Below are 22,208 nucleotides of genomic sequence, written 5' to 3' on the forward strand. Positions count from 1 at the left end.
AAGTTAAGCTGGATAGGCAGAAATGTTTGGATACGGAGCTTAGCCGCCTTCACGCTCATTAACATGCCTGACACACTTCTTTCGCATATTGATTGAGCAGAAACGATGAAAGGTGATAAGTTTTTGTGCATATAACCAATAAATAAGCATAGAAATTCGTTTTTTTCTGCCTAAGCAATGTTAAATACTGCCAAACTCACTTTTGTTATTGGTTTTTGCATACTGTCTGCGCGTTCAAAAGAATATAATATTACCTTTAAGCGCAGCGCATATTCATTATATCTAAGATATTTAACACAGTTACACATTTTCTATACTTCAGTTTTGTTACGTTTTAAATCTTAACGGCAAATATTTAGTCACTGCTCATACATTTTGAAAAGCGCGCGCGCCTCACAGCTGCTCTCAGCAATCGATAACAGCACTGCGTACGTTTATCGGTATAAATTGAACGCGCGCATTACGAGTTTCAACACTGCCTTAATTGCGCACGTACGCCACGGTTACACGTGTGATTTGTATGACGTATCGCATTACAATTTAGGTATGTTAAATGTTCAGCAGCGATATCAAATAAAGTGTGCGTTGACATATTCGAAAAAAATTGCTCATAAACACACTGTATATGTGAAACAAGACAAGCTACACAATAAACACAACACAGGCCAGCTGTGAACCAGTTCGTGAACTTAAGCGCACCGCATGAGCATAGTCTGAACGTGCATGCGCCACTTTGTTGTTAACAAAGAAGGGAAAAGCAACGCAAAACGTGAACTGTGTACAGTGTAAAAACAATATAAAACTGATAAAGGTAATGAAAAATCATGCTCTTTAAACAATTATCTGCAAGAAATCAACAGCAGCGCATGCAATAACAATTAACAACACCAAGTGCGTGAAAGTGCAAAAATATATTTCGCAAGCACTGGTAAAAAATGCCTTTTTGCATAGAAAATGCCAGAGCAGCAACAGCGCTGTGACAGCGCAGCAGCAGAAGCAGCCAGGCGCAGTTTAATTGATTATTCAATACGCAATACATGCATACATATGCGCGAGTGCGTATGTGTATGTTCGTTTGTGTGTCAGCATTTAAGCAAAAACAAAAATAACACCATAAAAAACAAATGAAGCTGCAAATTTTTGTGCAAATAAAATTCGTCAGCAGCTAAAAGAAAAAAAAACCCCAAGTAAAAGAAAAAACGGCTTCGAGAAACAGCTGCACAGTTCTCAACGCTTGTTGCTTTGTTATTGTCGTTTATTCATTCGCTTGTGTGTGTTTGTGTGCGCGCGCATGTTTGTTTGTATTTTCCAGTGTCTCACACTTTGACCATGGAGTCAACACTTAGTTCCGGCGGCTCAAATGCATCCAGCGAGTGCGCCGTCGACACTGGCGGCGGCTGCGGCAGCAGCAGCAAAAATCGCTGCCGCAATTTAGACGCAACGCTCTGCGGCATCAGCAACAACAACAATGGCATTCAATCGAATAACGGTAACACGGCGCTCACCCAGGAGGTTAAGGATTTATATCGGTAAATTATCTATACACATATTGTGAGAACAACATAAAATAACTGTACATGTTTTTTACAGCGCCTTATACACCGTCTCCAAGCAGCTGGACGATGCCAAGCGAAATGTACAGAATATCGGACAACTATTTCAGCACGATATCGAAGAGAAACGCGCTAATCTTGTGCAGCTGTGCAAGCAAATTATATTCAAGGTATTTATAATTATTTATTAAACAGCAAAAATAATACATATATAATATGGGTATATGGCAGAAAAAAATAAAACAAAAGAAAGAAAGATTTTACAAGATTAAACAAATATAAATTCTTTTTAAACAAAATATAAATCTAAATTCATGCACGGAAGTCTATTTAAACAAAAGTAGATATTGCATTAAAAAAATAATAATAGGTAATATTGGTTTATGATTCTTTTATAATTCAATTTTGTTCAACTAACTATGCCTTGCATGAATCGTTCAGGATTCTCTGTGATGATTATTTCTTCCTTTTATAAAGTCTTCTATTCTAAACTATTTAGCAAGTATATAGTCGTAGTTTGTATTCGTTTTGTACTTCGCGACTCGTGTCTTACGTTACGACTGCGCCGACTCGGTCGGTTGGGTGGGAGGTGGGATGCAGTACATTGCATCGGGATACGCGAAAAAAAGAACTATAAAAAAACAATATACTTATGAATATATAAAATATTTGTGGCTGACACATAAAATAAAATTTTATACTATATTCGTAGTACCTGAGAACATGAATTAAAAAATCATGATACACCCTTATAATAGAAAGAAAAATACGAAATAATTCATTATTTAATATAATAATAAATCATAAATGGAATATGCAAACTATATCGACACCAGAAGCCATTCCAAATATGAGAGAAATCCGAAAGAAACTGAACCTTAAAATTCGCTTAAAACCAATCCTAATATTAAGCTTTTTAAATGATACTAACTGTTATATGACTAATTCTTATCACATCCAGGACTATCAGTCGGTAGGCAAAAAGGTGCGCGAAGTAATGTGGCGTCGCGGCTACTACGAGTTCATTGCCTTTGTGAAGAAGCATTCGCATAAGCAGGGCATCGATGCGGAGCACATGCAGAAACTCGAGCGTTTCCTTTGCGCCGGCATCTTCAACTACAAACGTCTCTCGGCCAAAATGGAGGAGATTTACGATCTGGACTTGAAATATCTAATTGATTTTTCCATTATAAGTGAGGGCTACATCAGCGACTATATAGGCGATACGGCAGCCGACAAGGAGCTGGAACCATCACAGGCCGCTGTCGATAAGAGCCTGGAGGCGGTGTCCTTTGCACTGGACACCATACACTCGTCGCTCTTGAGTTTGGGCGATTTGCATCGCTATTTTCTGGACTTTCGCATTGACAGCCAGCTGAGCCTGAGCATCAGCAAGGAGCAGGTGGCCAAGTATTATCTGGAGGCTTTTAAGCTAAATCCAGCTATTGGCATGGCCCAAAATCAGCTGGGCACACTGTTCTATGGTCAAAATTATGATCTGGACTCGACCTATCACTATTTGTACTCGCTGGTGTGCATTATACCCTTCGAGCTGAGTGAAAATAATTTGAACAAACTGTTCGCCAAGCATACGGAATATCTAGAGCAAATGGATCCAGCTAAATTGGAATTCAACATTGAGGATTTCTTTGCACGCTTTTATCTTATTGTTGACATCTTTTTCTTCGACAAGGAGGTGCCCGATTTTAATTCCCTTTGCCACTGCGTGCTCATCGATTTGCGGAAGATCCTGTGCGCCCAACAGCTGCGCGTACCCGAGCCGAGCATTTTCAAGATAATCTCCATATTGTTCTTTTGCCTGTCCAAGCTGAAGATGATTAATTCCCCCAAGGTGTATTCCATGCACGCCTTCCTGGTGGCCGCCTGCTCAGATCTGATGGATGCCTGCATTGTCAACATAGAGCAAACGATTTTAGCACGCGCCGCTGACAATGAATGTTTCCAGGCGGCGTATGAGCAGCGATTCCAAGAGTTTGACACCACGGTCCGTAAGTCGCGCAACGAGTACAAGAACTGGCTGGCCGCCGTGGGCGAGTGCGAACGCAAGGATAAGAAATTGATGGCTCGTCCGCATTCTCTAAAGGATTGTAGCTCAGATTCGCGGGAGAGCCAGCACTCGGCGGATGAGGGTTGCGCCAAGACACAGGAGGCAGCCGACACAGACAAAATGGGTGGCACCGAGCCCATCTCCACGCGTTCCAGCGATGAGGCCAAGGAAAGCGATCTGAAGACACCGCTCTCCTGCAAGAGCAAGCGCCGTGGCATGCGTCTGCGTCGACGTCGTCGCAAGATTGCCCAGTCGGACGACAGTTCCTGCTATGACAGCGAGAGCGACATGGACACCGACTTCTATAGCGACGAGGAGGACTACACAGATTTAAGCTCCAATTTCGATACCGACTTCAGTGACATTGATGCCGGTGAGCCCGATGAGATGCCAGCAGGTGAGTTAATAATGCCAAGAGGGAAAATGAAGTTAGCAAGTCGACTAGTGTATACCCTGTACAAAAATTTAAAAATAACCTAAGGCAGTCATTTTTTTCTTAGCCCCAATAGAAAATTCTTTCTTAAATAAGATTTCTATTTGTTGTCCAGTCGTGTTCAAATTTTGCATGCCTGATATAAGCGTTTCTCTTTAGGTGCATACCATTTCGTACTCTATATTTTATAATCCGTATCTAAGAAGCACGGGTAAAATAGTTAACGCCGAGTATGGTTAAGATATCTTGAAAAACATAAAGTTTTTCATACAGGAACCTTTTTTTCGACCCTTCGTTCCCATGGCAGCTATATGATATAGTGATCCGATATAAACAACGTTCTGCGTAAATGTAGGGAGCATAGTGAAAGCTATAAATGCCAAGTTTGGTCTAGATATCTAGAAAAAAAAAGTTTTTCATAGAACAACTTAAATTTCGACCTATCGTTCCTATGGCAGCTATATGATATAGTGGTCCTATCCAGCCGGTTCCGACATATGTTTGTACTGCGTGCAACAGAAAGAGGGATTTCTGCAAAGTTTAATGACGAATAGCTTTAAAACTGAGAGACTAGTTCGTATAGGAACAGACAGACGGACATGGCTATATCGACTCGGCTATTGATACTCAAGAATCAAGAATATATACACTTAATGGTCTCATATGCTTTATATACAAGATAAGTCGGGATATTTATTCATGTTGGCAAATCCGGGGAGTATAGGACAAATTTAAATTGGAGAAATACCAAATCGGCGTACGCTTCGGCAGTTAATGCTAATCGTACAACCCCGGATCGGAGAGGTCTTCTTCGGATTGTTACATACACCTGCACAACTTCATAATATCCATACTTGTTTGTTAGCACCTTCTAACGATACACTTTAAATGCCGCTTACAGCTGCCTATGTCAAAAAGGAGCGCTCAGCACGTCAGCCGGCCGTCGCCAATGTCTACTCAGACAGCGAGGATGTCGTCATTGAGGAGGAGCGTCTCATTTATCCCGAAGATCTGGAGCGTCGACCCAATTCGCAGGAGGCCGACTCGGAGGAATTGCTGCGCAGCTTCGAAGTGCTGCAGCTGAACTTTAAATGCGCCGAGGATACCAAAGCAGCTGCCGCTGAGTTGCCCACGGCCAACATGGTAGGCGGCACCACTGTGCCACCCGTCAGCATGACGGAGCCCCCAAAGAAACTTGTCTATCGCAACAAGTACACAAAGATTAATCCGAATATTATAATCGATTGCCTGCACAATGAGCCGACAATACGTGCCCTGAAGATGCTATTCGACTGGTTGCGCATTAATCCAGAGATCCTTATTGGCTGCTATCATTCCAATCCGGAGTTTGTGCACAAGATTATGAAGTTGTTGAACTACTGCAATATCGATGTATTCACCCGGAAGGTTTACTTCGAGCGGGAGCTGCTGACCACCAGCAATGTGCGCGAAGCTCTGGTCGAGCTGTTCGATGTGCGGGCCAATGTGCCTCTGACCGAGGATTTCGCCTTCAAGAACTTTGACATATTCCAGAGCACACAAATCACCCTAGACTGGGAGACTATAATCAGAGAGCGTGTTACCCCTCAGGAGGAGTCCATATTGCGCATCTTCAAGATGGTCGATTTTGGTTTCTTCATTTGCAAGCAGAAAAAATTCAATTATCGCTTCTGTGTGAAGACCCGTCGCTTCACCGAGAACCAGAAGAAAAAGCGCGAGGAGAAGAAGGGTGGGTGCTCGCGTCGACGCGAACGTCGTACGGCACCGAAGACCACCCGCAAGCGGAACGAGGGACGCACCCGTCGCTACTCGGATCGCAAGAATGGCATCGTACGGAAGAGCTATACCAGCAACGAGGAGAAGGACACCGTTGAGGAGTGCCGCAAGCTGCCACGCAAGGGCTACTTGCGCAATCGCAATGCGGAAAAGGCAGCTGCTGTTATAGCCAGCGCCACGGGAACCTCCGTAGCGGGTGGCACCTCGGCCTCTGCCTCGACCACCACGAACAGTGTCATCGAGAAGCTCAATTTGCAGTCGAGCAGCGGCGCCGATGAGGAACGTTCCGAGGCCAAAACTAAAAAATGCGAAATAATGGGCAAACTTTGGCTGCAGAATGAGGTGGAAACGCTGGAGGAAGAGCTGCGCGACAGCACCACCCATGTGGTCATGTCGCCATTTGTTGTCGTGGATGCCAAGGCCCTAACCGAATACAATGGCATTGTAAAATCGCTGGTCAGGACCAAAAAGTGCATTGTGCTTATACCCAATGCGGGTGAGTGACAGCTCATTGGTGGTGTCTCCATGGAGCAACAGCTAATCCTTGTTATTTATTTCTAGTGCTCAACGAGCTGGATGAGCTTAAGAAGCGCAGCGAGAATGTGCGCCATGTCATACGCTGGTTGGAACAGGAGTTCAAGCATGGCAATCGCCATCTGCGCGCACAGCGCGACAATGAGAGCCAGCCCCTGTCGCTGCTCAAGATATCACGCAAAATGGGTGAGTGAGGAGTGGGGCGGGAGTTTTATAAAGCTTGCAGTTTGTGTGCTAATTGGTTTTCTTATGTTCGAAATAGATCGCGATGCCTCGGTTTTTCTACAAATCGCCCAATTCTGCAACCATCTGGTGGCTAATCATGCCGATCCGCATGTCAGCGAGCTGCAAAAGAATGTGGTCACCTATTTGTCCGGCGATAATCTGCACGAGAAGAATCGCCAACAGCAGAATTTCAGCTACACGGGCATACTCGATTCGATACCCGTGCGCTATGCCCAAATCCAGAGCTTCTATGCCAAATTTAAGGCCAACAAAAAATGAGTGAGCCGTAGCGGACGCTAGGTGGCAAATGCATGGCAAACAGCAGATGCAAATTTATAAATGCAAGAGGATGTGCAAAGCGTGTGTTCACTGTACAACCACAACAAAACGACATGGAGTTCCAAGTTAACGAAAAGTTTCTCTCAGACGCGGCCCAGCGGGGGCAACAAAAACGGCAATCAAACCAGACCAACAAAAAAAAAAAAAAAAAAAAAAAAATTCAAAAAAAGAAAAAAAAACAAACAAAATAAACAGCAGCAGCAGCAGAAAGTTGTTAGCTTCTATGTTGTTGTTGTTGTTGATTATTGTTTGTTGTTTGTACATTGTTGTTGTTGCTTGCTTTAAAAGAAATCCAACCCAGCAGCAGCATCTAGAGCAGCAGCAGCAGCAGCAACAACAACCGCTGCAACAACTATTGTACAATGGGGTCCGGCTTGTGCGGCAGCATTGCGTGGAGTTTGCTTGTTGTGTTAGACAGAAAAAAAAAACAACCCAGAAAACTAAAAAAGAAAAAGAAATCTAAAATCAAATCGTTCACTTTCAACTCAAACGACGACGACTCTCAGCTAACGTATACGGATAAATGGCCAAGGATAAACAAAAGAAAAAAAAGAAAGATGAGAAAAAATCAAGCAAAAAAAATATCTAATGGAAAATTTTCATGATTCAAGCTTACAAAAAAAAAAAAACACAAAAAAGTAACCAAAAAAAGAAACATTTAAGAACCCTCCCGAGTTGAGCCAAAAGGCGTTTACGGACCTTACAAAACCCGGAGCCTCGTTTCGAGTGCGGCGCATCGTATGCATCCCCTCATTTAGCGCATATGGTAGAGCGCGATTCTAATTGAACCCCCCCTTCATGACCCATCAGCAACCCCTCCTCTTCACATCCAAAAAACCGGAGGCATTTACATACAATATATTCCTGTTTGGGAATATGTGGTAATTGAAGCTATGGTCAAGAAACCCTCCTTCACCTGCTCCGTAACTTTTGTTTTTAGTTTACCCCCAATCCAGTTTAACGTTCCCCATACGCGACGGAGTATTCAGTTTTTGCCCAAGCCTATCATAAACAATTTACAAACTATATAAAACATATATAACAATTAATCTTAAAATTGATAACATCAAATTTGTCGGACAAACGCGTGTAATACTGTAGTAAAAAAAAGAAGAGTATTAAGATCTATTTACGTACACGTATTTCAAACAATTTCTATCTACTTTAAAAACTTTCGAGAAAAAATAACTAAGTGTAATATCTTTTCATATGAAATAAAGTTTCCGACAAGTAAATATTTTTGCATTTTTTTGATGGATACAAATTATTATTGCAGCTATTTAAAAGTTTTGGTTTTAAGATTTTTAACTGTTGATTTTACATTTTCTTTGTTTTTTTCCAAAAATGACAAGACAAGAAAATCTGATTTGAAACAAAAAAAAAAAAAACTAAAAACTCCCATTTCCTCATGTGTTCAACAAAATATAGCCCTTGGCGAAAATTATATGCTCATAGTTCTTAAAACATCATTCAGCAAATAAAAAGAAAATAAATTCGGAATAATTTTTGATCTGATATGGAATCATTTTTAACTTGTGGTAAGTAATTATTTATAATGGAAAGTTAACGTTATAATATTTAAGACTAGTTTATAAAAACACAAATTGCCTGTAATGTTTAATCAATTTTTATTTTTTATTTCATGTTTTTGTATGGTTTATCTTTTTTGTGTTTCTTTGTGCCTGTTGCCGTTTTCATCCAATTAAATTGAGTTTTGTCACGTTTTGTTGTGTTTATGCTTTTAAGGTGGTACAAATAGCGTACATCATGAAGGGAGCAGAGGTACATACATATATATATATAAATATGAATATCATTTTTATAGAATTTTTTAACTATATTGTATAAGTAGTTTGAAATACTTTGAATTGTGTTTCCTACATTCATATATGTATTATATTTAAATATATATATGTAAATTTTCATTTCATTTCTAACTGCTCCGATTCGAATACAATCAATGCTCACATCTTTAATGAATATTTTTTAAGTTTTTTCTATATTGGAATTTTGTTAGCAAATATATTTTGTTTGGTTTTTTGCATAAACTACAAGTTAAGCGTGTTTTAACCGATTATCAAGCAATTTTAACTTTTGTATATATATATATATATATATATTTATAGAATTTGTTTATGTATAGATATAGTGTAATAAGTTGTTTTTGGCTTTAGTCTTAGATTCACTATGTTTATATACGTATATATTGTTGGTTTTGTTGATTTTTTTTCATCAGCTATTTTTTTAGGCATATTGTAATTTTGTATATGAGAGCCTTTTCTTGTTTTCCTAAAGTTAATAATTAATTAAAAAGCAAATTACATAATTACTTAATTTGTTGTTTTGCAAACGACATTAAAAAAAAACCTGCACACAATTTAAAAACAATAATAATAATAATTAATAATGATAATAGTTACAATACGCAAATAATAAATTAATTTTAAACTTGAGATTACAACAAGACTGTACAGATTGTGCCTATTATTAAGCGTACTTAAAAAGCAAAACAAAACTAAAAAACAATTGTAGATAAAAACTAATTATTCTGAATTTTCATACAAAGCGGGCCAGAGAAAATAATTAATTTGCACATTTCAATATTTTGTTTTTCTTTTTGTTTTAGAACTATAAAATTAAGCGTCATTCAAAACTTGCCCGATTACTTTTGCTATACACAGCGAGAAATTAACGCTTACTTTTTAAAACTAATTATTACGAACAAACAGATTAAACATATTTTATGCATTTTACAATTAATACAATTTAAAAAAAAAAAAAAACAAACTTGTTTTGAAGCTTATGAAATTCAACTATGCGTTTTCTTTTTTGTTTTTTTTCTTTTTTTAGATAACGCCCGAAACGGATTTCTCATAGGGTGTGCCTAGAGTATCGCGTCGTCGGGGCAACGTGCCGCTGGCTGTAAGCGGCGCCGATTCCGGACAGCCCAGACCCACGAGCAGCTCCACCAGAGCCGTTGTATCCTCCACATTGTACTGTGGTGCGGGTATGCCGCCATTAGCTGAGGGCGCTGGTGCCGGAGCTGGTGTGCCGGCGGCCAGTGCGGCGGCTGCCTTCATCGACTTGGCCGTGGCCAGGGATTGGGCGGCGCGTGCATAGGCCAAACAGGTGCGACCCTCGTGATCCGTGTGCTTGATGTTGGCGCCGTTCTGTAAAATTGTACGAAAAATTAATATGGAATCAATGGATAGATCCTTTTTCTGCTTAACTCACCCAGACGAGCAGCTGTGCTATGGCCAGATTGCCTATGGCACAGGCCAGCAGCAGCGGGGTGCGCACATCCCGTGCGCTCACATTGGCATTGGTCACCTCTGCCTGGCAATTGGCCAATATGGAGACAATCGACTTGATGTCCGCCCTGATGACCGCCTCAATGAGCTGCTGGCCCGGCGAGGCGGCATTTACATGATTGCCACTGCCCAAGGGCGTAAGAAACTCCTTGGCCTCGTACTTGCTGCGTATCCAGCGTTCCTTCTCCTCATGATTGGCCAACGCTGTGGGTTTGACACGTTGCCGCGTATTCGATTCCCACACAGAGTTTGCCAGGCTGTTGCCAATGGCCAGCATGACGCTCAGATGCGGCGCTCTGAAGTGCAGATAAACGAGAAATTAGTAAAAGTTTAAAGTTTCTTTGATTAAGTAATTAATACTTACGGCCAATCGTCGAGGCCCAGGGAGCGCACCTTGGATATGTGCGAGCCGAGATTCCGATGTATGCCCGAACATTCAATGCACATGAGCACGCCCAGATTGAGACTGGCCCATTCGGGATCTGAAAGGGGTACGAGAATCATAAATATTTTACATATGTTTTAGCTGAGTACCCCTAATGCTGATATCCAGCAACAATGCGGGCAATACTGCAGGAACTTTGGTCTAACTTAAGAGCAATTTCTTTAAATTTATTAAAAAAAAAAATTGTAATTGGTTTATTCGTGAATACCCCGATTATATTTATCGCTACCACAGTAGCGTGCGCCTAACCTATAATTTAGTAGTATTACGATTAATCAGGATCATTAACTCATGACTTCTTCTAAGAAAATGTTTAATAATCGCAATACCCCTCGCTATTATCGATAGTAATACTATGGATGGTATTTGGGATCACGCTTCAACAAAAAAAAAAGAAGCTAAAAACTTAATTGATACTAAAAATACTCTTTCTGTATGTATGTATGAAGAATCTGTCTATTCTATTACAGTTTGATTGGTACGAATAATAATACAACTTCTAAGACATAATTATAATACTGTCTGTTTTTAAAACTATCGTTAAGATCTTGTGATGGCACATCGGTCATTATTGATAACAATCGTCCAACTCCTCCATTCATTACCTTAAATTATGGGCAGAATCTAGTTATGACACTATCGATAGAGAGGAGTACTCGTTAAAGGGACACAACTAGCATTAACCTAAGTTGAAACTATCGCCAAAGTCTAGTGATGCAACTATCGATCGTTAAATGCCCCTAGTGGGATTCCTTGATTACTGTTGATACTAAACTAATCGCTCGAATCTAGTGACGATCGATAGTATCAGGAGCAAGGAGTATCTTTTAAGATCCACAATATATATGATTACTGAAGACCCCCATTGAGACTGTCATTAATTTCAACTCAAGCTATCGCCAAGTTCTAGTGATGGCACTATCGCTTAGCTAAACTATTTTTACACTCACTTGGCGCTCCGCAGTCGACACAGTGCCCATTGCCGGGCACCCGCTGCCTGATGGCCACCATAGCGGCCAGTTCAGTGCTGGTTGCCTGCTTCGTTTTGCTGCTCTCGATGCCCTGCAGGCTCTTGAAGATCTCCTGCTCGACGGCGGCGACCCATTCGTCGCGCTCCTCCGAGTTGGCGGCCTCAAAATGCCACTGCTTGGAGTCCAGCGAAACGATATAGAATTCGTAGCCATCATTGTCGTCCGCCTCGTTAGCCTTGACGCTGCTGCTCTTCATGCGGCGATGGCGCTTCTTAACGTTCGGCGTTTGGGCCTCCAGTTTGCTGGCGGGCGCCTCGCCGGCTGTAAAAGTCTGCGAATTGGAATTGGACATGGCAATGCCCTCGTCTCCACTCGTCTGCTGTGAACTATTTGATTTGAGAGGCTCAATGCCGCCCCCGCCACTGGCGCCTCCACCACCGCCGCCGCCGCTGGCAGCACCAGCGCCGAGCAGGGACAGCTTTTCGCTCAGCTTGCGCTGATTATCCTTGGCCAGCGTCAAGCAGCCGATGCCCTCACTGAGCGTGCCCTGCGTGCTCCGCTGTCCATTGGTCAGCAGCGAGCTGGTCAGCGCGCTGTTCGTAATTATGGACTTGGAGCCGCGTGGCTTCTGGCCGGGCACCTTGACCGTGACATATTGCAGCGGTATCTCTTTGCCGTGCACATCGTCCATGTAGTCGTGCAGCGAGGGATGATAGGTGAGCCGCCCATCGTCGCAGAGCGTCACGTACTTCTTTTTCCACTCCTTGTTCAGGGATTTGCTTGAGCGCTTGTACAGATAGCCCTGTTTGATGGGTATGGAGCGACCGCTGCCCAGTTCGCTGCTCTTTGGCTCCTTCTCATTCTTCTTGGAGGAGGAGGGTATGAAGAGATTCGAGCGCCGTCGACTTTTACGGCTTGTCGTGGGCGTGGATGTGGGCGTGGGTAGCTCCTTGCCAGGTGGCGGCGCCAAATCGCGCGGATCACGCAGCTGCACCTGGCTGCAGTCACCGGGCAGCGACAATTGCTGCTGCTGTTGTTGTTGTTGTGCCGCTGTACCCGGATTGTATTTGGTTATGTTGTTGTTCTCATTCGTGGAGCCGGCTGCGCTCGCCTGCAGTGACCAGAGCTTCTGCTCCGCCTGCGCAAAGTCGGCGCTCATGCGCAACGGCGGCAGCTGCTGCTGCTGCGCCCGCTGTCCATTTGTGGGCGGCGGCTGGAATGTGGCCAAGCCCAGTCGTGTGCCCTGCGGTGTGGTTGGCCGCGGCGGCTGCATCGCTGGCGGCAGCGGCAACCGCTGCGAGAGTATCTTCTGGCAGGCTACGTATTGGAAGGGAAAACGGAGTTTTATTGTTTGATTAAATGTGTATTCAGTTCGCTTATAACTCACCATCCTGAAAGACGCGCTCCACATTTAGGCCGTAGGTGGCGCAGGTCTCGTAGTAGGAGCAGCGCTTCAAATCGCTGGCCAATTTCCTGGCGCGTGTGTCATCGATAACACGCGGATTCCGCTCGCTGATGGCGTCTGTGTGGCAGAAGGGAGAAGCGCAAAATTGAGTTAGGGTGGGATAAGCAAGTGGTAAGAAGTTGTTATACAGAAATCAATTCAATTCCATCGATAAATCGGCTGGGAAAACTTTAACGAGATTCCGATAAATTTATCGAAATAAAAACTGACTGAAGTAGGCGTAAAATTCTACACGTTATCTATTCAAATAATTGATAAATAATTTAAATTGAAATTCTTAAACAAAATTCGAATATATTTATCGTAATGAGAAATAGGTTAATTTGCTTTGAAATTTTCTATCAAAATGTTGATTAATTTATCGAAGCAAATAAAGTGTGCGTAAATTATCCAAGAGTATTATAAATTATCTATACGAACTATTTTTATTGGGTTTTTTTTTATACTATTCAAAGAATTTTAATCTAAGACATAACCTTCTTCCCAGAAATAATTTTTTAACGCCAAGCGTTTCTTAATTGTTTATTAAATGTCGATAAGGTTTTGCACGTAAAACCTTTTTTAATATGTTCCGATATAATCGAAATTAATTGAAACTAATCGAAAGCAGATATTGTCCCAGTTGACGGAATGGAGCCCAAAGTATCTTTTGTGCTATCTCCAGGTTGAAATGTTTTTGATCTGAAGTAACTGTGTTATCATTTATAGAGTTATGAGCATATCATATAGAGATAGGCATAATACAATTATAAATTGTTTGTTTATAATAGAATGGTTTCCCTTCGATGGATGCATTTTGATTCGATTAAGTATAGAATTGAGCTTACCCTGTGTGCCGACCAATATCATGGGTATATCCTGTCCATTGCGAAAGTGCGCCATTTTGGTATAATAATTATAGACCGTATTGAAGCTGCCCTCGTTCTCCAGGCTAAACACAAAGATTACCGCATCCACCCAGCCAGCGAACTGAAAGAAAGAGTTAAATTAACGTAAGAAAGAGAAGCATGTGCAAAATATGAAAAAACAAAAAGGAAAATATTAAAAGTAAAGAACAAACAAAAAATGGAAGCGCAAAACTTTTGGCCGCGAGTCCTTGACTTTGTGTGCGAAGTAAACAAAAATTGCGGCGTCTGGCGACGGGCAGCGCACAAAAGGCGGAAGCGCGCCTAACAATGGATAACAACAGGACAGCGGGGAGGTGGAGAGCGGAGGTAAGGGTTAAGCAGTCTCAGAGTCTCGGGACACGCAACTCACACACACTTGAGCAAGTCGCTAATGAAGCACTTGAAGCCTTTGGCAGCAGTCCTTGCCGTGTGCTAAACATTCAATGATTTTCGTATGCCTCAAACACACACACAGCACACACACACACACACACACACTCGGCAGGCACTCGCAGGATAATGAACTTTTACATTGGCTTGTAAACAGGCGCTTTGTGTTTACTGCGCAGGATTCATGTGTCCTGCGCCGAATACACTATCGATTGTTTTGCCTCCGTTTTTAAAACTAAAACATTTGTTTTTAATATGCACTTCACACTCACAGCACAATTTTCAAAAATTCTATCAATTATTTATGCACATATATTTCACGAGCAGAGCGTGTGTCCTGTGCGACAGTTTGAGCTGCACTGCAGCGAGCTTTCAGCTGGAGGTTTTCAAAAAGGCCGCCCGCCAGCGATGCCAGTCGACAAACAACTGGCGTCAGGCTCGTCGCGCTCGTTGTCCTCTGGCCTCGTCCTGGCGTTGTCCTCGGTGGGTGTTTGCCCGCCCGCCCGCCTGGCCGCCTGCTCGACGCCTGCTTGGGTGGGTGGTTGCCGCCGTTTTTTTCTTGTTCTTTTTTATGATTTGTTGTGAAAATGTATGCGCAAGAGGAAACAGGAAAGCAAAAGAAGAGCAAGAAAAAAATGTTGCTGCAAATGCAACGGCGACACGGGAAACTCACACACACAGAGTTAGTGACAGCTCAGACACACACGCACACACACCAGGAGACATTTGCCTGACAACAAAACAATTCGAATTGGTGGGGTTGGGTTCGTGGGGTGGAGTTTGCTCACAGTCTGGCTCATGCAAATAGAAACAACAATGGAGCTCAACTTATATCTGGGTTAAGAACTATTCAAAGCATCTCAGCTCAGCCTGACAAATAGTAAAACTAAGAAAACCTGCTTACAATTTGCCTGAAGCCAAGCTAAAGCTCCATCTTAGGATGCACATTAATGACGGGGAAACAATTTTGCTTTAAGCTAAGCCCAAAACAATTTGAAAATGCATTTGGCTATTTGCAGAGAATATTTCAGTTCAACTATTAATTTTATTGCTTTCAATTATTTGAACAGGCTGCATTAAAGACTCCTGGCGCATACTTTAAAAGATCCCGTTAAGCAAATCTATCTGGAAAAGATCTTTCTAATTTGCAAGCAATTAAAAAGTGCATTTTGGAAAATAAATAAAAATATCTTGCAATCAAAATGTTTTGAATGAAACTGCTTTCTGCTTTCTCATAACAAAAATCGAATAGAAATATTGAGGACAAACAATAAGTATTTTAAATTTCAATTTAGCTTTGAAGTTTGGTTTGTTTAATCAACTTTCAATTTAAATTGAAATTCCATATATTTATATAAGTACCATAATATTTCATTATATCACTTAATTTTCTTGATGCTCAGCCTATTCTATTACTATGAACTTGTCTGTTCTAAGCGCCCCCCGTCCGAAAAAAAAAACAGAATAATATGTCGAATCGCAACTGTCGCTGAGTCGCATGCAATATTGTCGTCGCGTATATGGTAATGATATCCTGCTCCGTTTCGAAAAGAAAATAAAAACAAAGCGCGACTGAGTGGCGACGCGACGCGACGCGACGCGAGTGAGTGATTTCTTACGAAATGCACAATACCCTGTTAAAATAGATCAAATAAAAGAGAGTCCTGGCTGGGAGTTAGCAAATAGTTTTAACGAAGAAGTTGTTCATAATTCGACTTTCCACTTGAAGCAAACTCTGTAATTTTAAGTGAGATTGGAAATGCATATCCTTTAGCAAATACAGGGTATGCCACGGGCTAGCAATTGAAGCCTCTTGTTTTTGTCTGAGAGGGTGGCTGGCTGCTTCATGGGGTTGCTGTTAAATAGAGGGTTCTTTTTTTTTTTTTTTTGATGAAATATGGTTTATTATGTTGCATAAAGATGCGAATGACAGAAGTTAGTCAAGAAATGGACATTAAATTAGTTAAATTGCGGGAGAGAAACGATTTGTGCGACCAATTGAGAAAGAGAGGGTGCCAAAGAGATAGAGAGAGAGAGAGTGTGTATGGCAGTTTGACAGGCACTGTCTGGCAATGATTATGCAATTTTCGTTTAAAAGAGACAACTGAGGCTGCATTTTCAGAAACCAAGTGGTGCTCAAACTGTTGACGGCATGTCAAACTGTAAAGTGATATCACCGGCAAATAGTATTTACCACAAAAAATCAAGTTTGCACAACGATTATTGTGCATGTCAAACTGTTAGAAGATTGTCAAATTGTAAAATGTAAAGAAAAATAGCTCAAATATATATTTCTGACACGCAAATATAAGCAGTAAATGATTTTCTCAATCTTCTGTGCATGTCAAACGGTTGCAAGCCTTTCAAACTGTGCAAAATTTGAAAATGTGTGTCAATCACACGCTTGAATTGCAAATATTAACAACATATAATTACAAAAAAAAAAAACAGATAAAAAGAAATTAATTTGAATAAAAATTGCTAAACCCTAAAAATAGTCAATTGCTAAGCCCAGGGATATAACTGAGGTATTATGCGATTTTGAGGGTCACGTCGCGTGGCAGACACATTTTTTTTTTATATTTTTTTTTTTATAAAGAGCAACCCCTACACCCTACACCCAGCCTAGCCCAACCGCAAATAAAAAAAGAGAGCCTGTTGAAAAGCGAAAGCAGCTTAAAAATTATAATCCACACTTTCACCCTTTAAGCCGGAGGGGTCGTAGCGTATGCCAGCTCAGGGGGGAGGTCGCGCAATTTCGGTGAACAAATAAACAGGGTCTATAGAAACATTTTTTTTTTTCGCAAATATTGTGTCCCGAATGCGAATTTGAACGGAACAAAAGCTTCTCAAGCTGCGAATCAATGAGTCAAAAAAAAAAAAAATAAAATAATGCTCCAGGAATTCGAAACGATCCATAGAAATGTAAATAGCTCGCGGTGTGGTTCCCTTTGCAGTTAGGGGGGGGCAACTATACTATTAGCTTGAAAGATTGCAAAACTGCATTTTGGCACAGTTTACGTACGAGGGGGTTGCAAAGGGCGCTTGGGCTGGCTCAACTTTAACCTTTCCCTGAGGCTAAATGATATTGGCCAGTTGCCGCATCACGTAGCGTCCTAACGTGCAAAAAAGACCTTTAGCCAGACCCCAAGCAAAAAAAAAGTGTCGCAATGAAGCAAGACAGCTCTAATCTAGATTGCACGACCAGCAGACACCCTGTAATCAGCATGGCAAAGTTTAACTGTAAGCCCAAGCTGCGAGCTGTGAATTTTCCTCCAGCTGCGAGTATTAAATGTTATTCTTGAATAACTTTTCTGTTATCGGTCTTAAGCACATACCAAAAATCAAGAATAGTCAAGGAAGAAGGAGGCATTTAGGCTAAACTGTATAAACTTTATATATAGTTTTTAGTTTTTAGTTTAGTTCGTCCTTATCGACGCATTCTATTGCCTAAAAGTGCACTACTTCGCTATACTTTTATGTTTTCGGGTATAGGGTATTAAAAGTCTCACAAGATCAAAATGTTCAAACAGCAACTGGCTCCAGGCCAAAAACTACAGTTACCGATTGTTGCTTGTTGCCAAAGGTCGAAGTTCGATTGAGTGAGTCACAGGGCAAAGGGCCACTAGAAGAGACGGCGACAGACACAGCTCAGCTTTGCGGCCAGTTTTTCGCCATTGAATGTGAAAGCTGACAGAGCAGTCAGAAATTTTGCGAAGCTAGATAATAAAAACAACTTGATAATTGGCAAGAACTGCGACAAATGGAAAGTTCTGCAGTGCATTTGGCCAGAGTTGCCAGGCGGCGAAACTAAAGAGCTTATGCAGCCTAAAAGTTACAACTCTCTGCCGATATTTTGTATGCCAAGTAAAGAACAATTTAATTTAAAAAAAAAGCTCTTTATATTCATGACTGAATGCAGCTCAAAAACTAGTGTCCACCCACAGAGTTTTTTGCGCAGTGTAGGCAACTATAGGCCAAGCACTTTGCAAACGAGCTGCACAAAAACCCAAGAAAAGTTTCCTTCCTTCCTGTCTTTTTATCCGTCCCGTGTCTCAGTTAAGCCCAAGCTGACCTCAATTCAAATATTTACAAGATGATAAGGCTCAAATTTGTTTGTAGCACAAACTTTTCGAAACAACCCCCAAGACAAAACTACCCCTACCCCCCCACAAGCACACCTTCTTGGCCAATATATCATCTAAGAAATTTCATGTATACGGGATGTTAGATTGCGTTATTTTTTTGTTGGGGGTAAAGTCCCCCGCATACCTGCATTTCTGGCGCGCCGCCCTCATCGCGTATGAGCAGCAAATAGCTTTGTCCGTCGATGAAGACCTCCTTCTTGAAACGACCACCCTCGGGTGACTCTTCCTGCATATAGGAGCCGGTGAGATAGCGATGCACCAGCGCCGATTTGCCCGAATTTAGAGAGCCGACAATGCCCAGCCTCAAATCTGGCACCGAACGTGATATAGTCCATTCCTGGCTGTTCACAAAGGAATCTGTTGAGAAGCGAAAAGATGAAAAATCAAATAACCATTAGTAAGAAAATGTTATTGTTGTTGTCGACCGAAAACTAGTTCGACACGACGCTAATTAGCGAGGAACTCGTTTGCAACTCGTGACATCTTTTTGACCTACATGCAAGGGCGGCCAAAAAGTTTTTTGGTCTTTTTTTTTTTCCTCATTAGTAATTCTTCTTATGCAAATGCCAGAACTATAGCATATATATATATCATGTTTGTGCCTGGCTTTGATTGACAGCTTTAAAAAAAAAAGTTGAATAAATGTTGCAGCCACTTTTCAGAGTTTTCGGCAATTGTTTTGTGCCCCAAGGGTGCAAAAAAATGAGAAAAAGATGAACTGAGAGGAAGAAGAAACCTTTTAAATTGTCAGTTGCTTGAACACTTTTTTGATTTGAATTAGCTCAGCTCAGTTCGCAGAGCTTGCTCAATCAGAACTAAAGATCTACAGTCAGCTGGCAGCCGTCTACAGTCTGGCTTTTTGTGATTACAAAAGCTTTCAAGGTCAGACTTTATGTTGGCGGCAACAGTTGCCAGGCAATTTAACAGGGAACCTTTTCGCACTGGTAAGGTACCTGTATTAGTGAGCTTTTGCTGGCTTCACGCAGCGCGAGGCAGTGAAAGTGAGCTTTCGCTATGCGTGGGCTATGTCCGTATGAAAGCACGCCAAAGCTCAATCATGCGTGTGTATTGGTTAGCTTTTGCTAGCTGCACGCAGTAGGCCAGCTTTTATGTGCGTGAGCCGTGTCTGTGTAAAAGCTCGCCTACTCCAAGCTCAATTTGCATACGCAATTTATTGCGTACTTCTAAATGTTGAAACCAAGAGAGGGGAAAAAAAAGGAAATAAAAACAACCATAAAAGTGCCAAATACTCGTAAATCTTGGCAAGCCCAAAACATTAGACTACGAGTGCCACGATCAATTTCAGTCCGCCCAGGGAGGGGCAGATTTTGTTGTACGGCTTGGAAGGAGTGACAATAGAAGTGGTGATCCTTACGGTGCTGACCAGTTGATTTACTAGGCAGCAAGGACACGTGAAAATTGCTCTATTATGAGTTGTTAAGAGCTGGCTGAGTAAACAGTGAAGGGCTCTTCCGCACTCCAGACATGGATATGGACAGCCAAACCAAGCGCGTCTCAAGGGTGACACGTAGAAGAAACTTGTTCCAGTCGACAAGCAGTACATGGGCTTGTTAATGGACTAAGGACGAAGCACAGTGTGTACACGCTAACAAGTTCAACTGGTTTTTGTGCTTTGTTTTTGTTTTCTCTGAACCGCTCGCCTTGACCATAGCGCAAAATTACAAATTAAAACGAAATAAATATGCCTTTTGTTGTATAATGCAACCCAAAAAAAAAAAAGAATGTATAAGATGAAAATACAACAACAAGCTGCTTTGTGAAACTGATATGCCCTATAAATGTGTATGCATATAGAGTGGTAGAAAAAAAATTAGCGCGGTTTTGCAATTTGCATGGCCATAAAATGAAATGAAATCAAATCAAAAATGGCGGCAACTGGTTCTAAACATTAAAAAAGAAAACACACACACACACACCTAATTAATGGCTGCGATCAGCCTAAAGGCGCTTAAAACAGTTACGGAGCACAGAAGAAGAAGAAGAAAATAAACCGCCAGTTACAAATGCGTCTTTAAGTTTGACTAATGATGTCAAATGTCTGTGTCGGGCAGCCGATCGGCTTAGGCGTAAAGTTCAAACCGCGCCAGGGCCAGGAAAGGTGTTAAGCTAGGAAGAGCAAGGCAAAGAATTAGAATGGAAACCTTCCCCTTTAAGCCAACCAACTTGCTGGCAGAGATCAGCTCAGCTCTGATTTCCCATTGCTCGATCTTAACGATCGTAACTCAAACTCATGTCAAATGTCGCCATCGTTGTCAAAATGCCCAAACTAATTACGTATGCAAACGAGCCGCGACCCAAAAGACACATTTCTACATTAGTTTTTCTAGATTTCGGTTTTATTTCTCTCTCTCATTTGAAATCCCCTGCGAAAGGGAAAGGGTTGAGTTTTCTTTCCTACGGCTTGTTTGTTTACTGTTTACTATTTACCATACACAGCCCATTTACGCTTACAATTGCAGCTTGTTACACAAAGGCGATTCGGGGATTTGCGTCTTGATGTGGGTTAAGCATTTTAATTAGCGCACAATATGATGAAGTAAAAAAAGGAGGCATATTCATTTTATTTTCATAAAATATACGGAATTGTTGTGTAACTGTTATCGTCGTTATTGACCCCCCTGGCCCAAGTGCGGCGCTTGGTTTTATTACCGACAGCTGTAAGATACACGATTTTATCAACATTTGAAGCGTGCCATCAGTGAAGAATGTACACATAAATGTGCTGGCGCCCACCAAGGATCAGGTTCAGGAATGTCATAAATTATCCTTGACCATTTAGTGGTTTACAGTAGCCAACTATCAGCACGCAGCTTGGGTTTTACGAGGCGCCTTCAGCAAATGCAGCTTGGATTCGCTTTACCTATCAAAAAGCAAACACACTTTAGTAACTCGCTTATTGTTTGGTCAAACCCTAGGAAATTTGAGATGTGTGCTCAGAATGTGTTAAAAGTGCATTAGACAAGATAGTTAAATAAAATAAAAAGAAAAATGTGAAAAACGTATTTTAGCGACATTAAACTGGATACGAACACGATGAAAGTCAATGTCAGTTGGGTTTTTAATGGGCAATAACAACAAATGCAGCTTGCATGCTGTTAACATATAAAAAAAAACACACACACTATTCTAACTCGTCCTAAGTCTTGGATATTTGAGATGGGCAGAGAGAATATATAAAAAGAGTATATAAGCAAATGCGCTTCAATTAAGCTCAAATGACAAACGTGAAAAAGCTTTTAAACGACTTTTACCTTGCGTAGCATTTAAAATTCAGCCTTGGTCATTAACAAACCCAAATGCGAACGCATTTAACGCTAATTAGAGCCCACAAAATTGCATATGCATTGGCATTTCTATGATATATTGAAGTATTTCATGTTTTGATAGGTTTTGAGGCGCAAATAATGCGTTTTTAATAAGCCATAACCATAAGCCACATCAAATTTACTTTGATATGGGGCTAATTTCTTCTTCTTTATATATGGTATGTGTATGTGGACATAAATCACATGCAGGATTTGCATGAGCCTACGATAATATTTAGGTAGGCTGGCCGTGTCGACATTGCGGCACAGTGGACCGTCCAAGAAGAACAATAAATCAGGCCAGGAAGCGACCGCTGATGAGGCTGCTGCTGCTGCT

General features: G+C 41.5%; 2 protein-coding genes across 3 annotated transcripts in view; one reads left to right on the forward strand and one right to left on the reverse strand.

The window, feature by feature from the left end:
* Positions 1-615: 615 nt before the first annotated feature.
* Positions 616-7,398, forward strand: Smg5 (Smg5 nonsense mediated mRNA decay factor). The gene is made up of 7 exons (XM_064685983.1): positions 616-811; positions 1,313-1,529; positions 1,591-1,723; positions 2,515-4,018; positions 4,956-6,326; positions 6,392-6,550; positions 6,627-7,398. The coding sequence occupies exons 2-7, from the start codon at positions 1,330-1,332 to the stop codon at positions 6,866-6,868; spliced, it is 3,609 nt and encodes a 1,202-aa protein (XP_064542053.1). The 5' UTR covers positions 616-811; positions 1,313-1,329; the 3' UTR covers positions 6,869-7,398.
* A 1,140-nt stretch (positions 7,399-8,538) lies between these two features.
* Positions 8,539-22,208, reverse strand: part of CenG1A (Centaurin-gamma-1A) — a 76,908-nt gene continuing 63,238 nt past the window's right edge. For both annotated transcript variants that reach the window (XM_064686103.1, XM_064686104.1), the window contains exons 2-8: positions 18,670-18,902; positions 13,948-14,089; positions 13,043-13,177; positions 11,635-12,972; positions 10,604-10,721; positions 10,163-10,535; positions 8,539-10,098 (exon numbers count right to left, since the gene is read on the reverse strand). In XM_064686103.1, the coding sequence (XP_064542173.1) occupies positions 9,775-10,098; positions 10,163-10,535; positions 10,604-10,721; positions 11,635-12,972; positions 13,043-13,177; positions 13,948-14,089; positions 18,670-18,902 (2,663 nt within the window). In that variant the 3' untranslated portion in view covers positions 8,539-9,774. The remainder of the gene's footprint in view (positions 10,099-10,162; positions 10,536-10,603; positions 10,722-11,634; positions 12,973-13,042; positions 13,178-13,947; positions 14,090-18,669; positions 18,903-22,208) is intronic.

Source organism: Drosophila montana, unplaced genomic scaffold (genome assembly GCF_035044405.1).
Source record: "Drosophila montana isolate Dmon_TW-CO22-7 unplaced genomic scaffold, ASM3504440v1 contig_312_1, whole genome shotgun sequence".
In the NCBI taxonomy this organism is placed as follows: Eukaryota; Metazoa; Arthropoda; class Insecta; order Diptera; family Drosophilidae; genus Drosophila; species Drosophila montana.